Source organism: Dama dama, chromosome 16 (genome assembly GCF_033118175.1).
Source record: "Dama dama isolate Ldn47 chromosome 16, ASM3311817v1, whole genome shotgun sequence".
Taxonomy (NCBI): domain Eukaryota; kingdom Metazoa; phylum Chordata; class Mammalia; order Artiodactyla; family Cervidae; genus Dama; species Dama dama.
In genome coordinates, this window is record NC_083696.1 from 17,464,434 (window position 1) to 17,466,598 (window position 2,165).

The 2,165-nt window shown below is 42.4% G+C and overlaps 1 protein-coding gene across 1 annotated transcript; it reads right to left on the minus strand.

The window, feature by feature from the left end:
• Positions 1-673: 673 nt before the first annotated feature.
• On the minus strand, positions 674-1,607 carry LOC133071394 (olfactory receptor 13D1). Its single transcript, XM_061163990.1, is given in 4 exon segments — positions 674-898; positions 900-1,389; positions 1,391-1,496; positions 1,499-1,607. Coding segments are annotated over 4 exon segments (930 nt in total).
• Between the last annotated feature and the right edge of the window lie 558 nt (positions 1,608-2,165).

Here is a 2,165-nt window from a genome sequence, read left to right on the forward strand (position 1 = left end):
TCTATTATTTGTGGGCAAAGTGTGCTATTGCAAGCTTAAGCAATACACAGGCATGAAAGATTATCAGAGAGGAATGATGGAAAATTTTAGAAAAGTTGTTGTTGTTTAGTTGCTAAGTTCTGTCCAACTCTTTTGTGACCCCATGGACTGTAGCTCGTCAGGCTTCTCTGTCCATGGGACTTCCGAGGCAAGAATACTGGAGTGGGCAGCTATTTTCCTTCTCCAGGGGATCTTTCTGACCAAGGGATCAAACCTGTGTCTCCTGCTTTGGCTGGTGGATTCTTTACCACTGAGCCACCAAATGAAAACCAGAAACTAGGGAAGTGTAAACATTCCTGGAAAAAAGGGAGAGGAAGAATGTAGATGGAGGAGGGGAAAGAATAAGAAGTAGGAGGAAATAGGGAAAAGAGAGAGGAGAAAGGAAGAGAGAGAAGAGAAAAGCCATGTGCTTTATATGGGCCCAATTGCCTGAGCTGAAAACAACCAAAAGCTCTGCCAACAAGACAGTGATCAGAAGGTTTACATGAACATTCTGTGTTTAAAAGAATGGGAGTCTCATTTTTGGACTCATAAGCTGGTAAGTTTTCTTGGCACCAGGTTCTATGACTTCATCTCAGAATACAGAAGACCTGATCTGGTCCCATACTGGGGATATAATATGCCTCATGTCCTTTCACATTTTCCATAGATGCAAGTGTTGACTCAGGACTTTCTTCACAGGTTCTTTCACCTGCTTATTTCTCAAGATGTAGATGATGGGGTTCAACATTGGGGTTACCACTCCATAAGACAGTCCAGTGATCTCATCAGAAGTGTTTGTGTCCTTTGACTTGGGCTTCATGTACATAAAAAGGGCTGAACCATAGAACAAGATGACCATACTCAGGTGGGTTGGACAGTATAGAAAAGACTTTTTTTCTCCCTTCAGCAGAATTAATTCTCAGGATGGAAGAGAGGATGAAAACATAGGAGATGAAAATTAATAGTATAGGAATCACCAGTATAACAATATTTGTCACTGTCATGATAATCACATTGATGGTAATATCTGAACAGATGAGTTTAAGAAGGGCCAAGATCTCACAGGTCATATGATCAATGATATTATTACCACAGAAAGGCAATATCATTGTTATAATTGTTTGTGATAGAGAAGTCAGACAACCTATGATCCAAGATCATGTAGCCATGTGCACATACAGCACCCTGTTCATGATGATGGGGTACCTTAGGGGGTTGAAAATGGCCACATATCGATCATATGCCATCACAGCCAGGAGGACACACTCAGTGGAACATAACCCAAGAGAGACAACCATCTTCAGAGCACAGCCAATGAAAGAGATGGATTTTCTCTCAGACCTAAATATAATGAGCATTGGGGGGGATGGATGACATTTAACAGATGTCTAAGAATGAGAGGTTTCCAAGGAAGAAATACATGGGAGTGTGGAGGCAAGAATCCAGTATGCTGATGATAATGAGGCTATTTCCAGGAAGATGATCGTGTACATGATGAGGCAGAGCATGAAAAGACAAAACTGGAGTGCTGGGTATTGAGAAAGCCCCACCAGGAAGAATTCAGTCATAGCTGAATCATTTCCCATTTCTTTGTGTCCATGTCACTCACCTTCATGGCTTAGAAAAGGACATGACTCAGGAAAGTTTACATTTATGATAGAGATTTTCAGCACATGTTCACTTCCAGTATTGTGCTTGACTCTTGGTTTTTTTGTTTGTTTGTTTAAAAGTCTCAAGAGCATTTTTAACAGGGGCCACACCACCCTCAAGGGGTTGTAGATTCGTTTTTGGAGGGATTCAGTTCAGTTCAGTTCAGTTGCTCAGTTGTGTCCAACTCTTTGCGACCCTGTGAATCGCAGCACGCCAGGCCTCCCTGTCCATCACCAACTCCCAGAGTTTACTCAAACTCATGCCCATTGAGTCGGGTGATGCCATCCAGCCATCTCATCCTCTGTTGTCCCCTTCTCCTGCCCCCAGGGGAACACAAAAAATCCCATGTTTAATATAGAAGTACAGACATACTGCATCAGTTTCCTAGTGCTGCCAAACCAAATTACCACAAACTTGGTAGCTTAAAACAAACAAAATGGATTCTCTCACAGTCTGGAGGCCAGAAGTCTGAGATAAAGGTGTTGGTAGGCTCG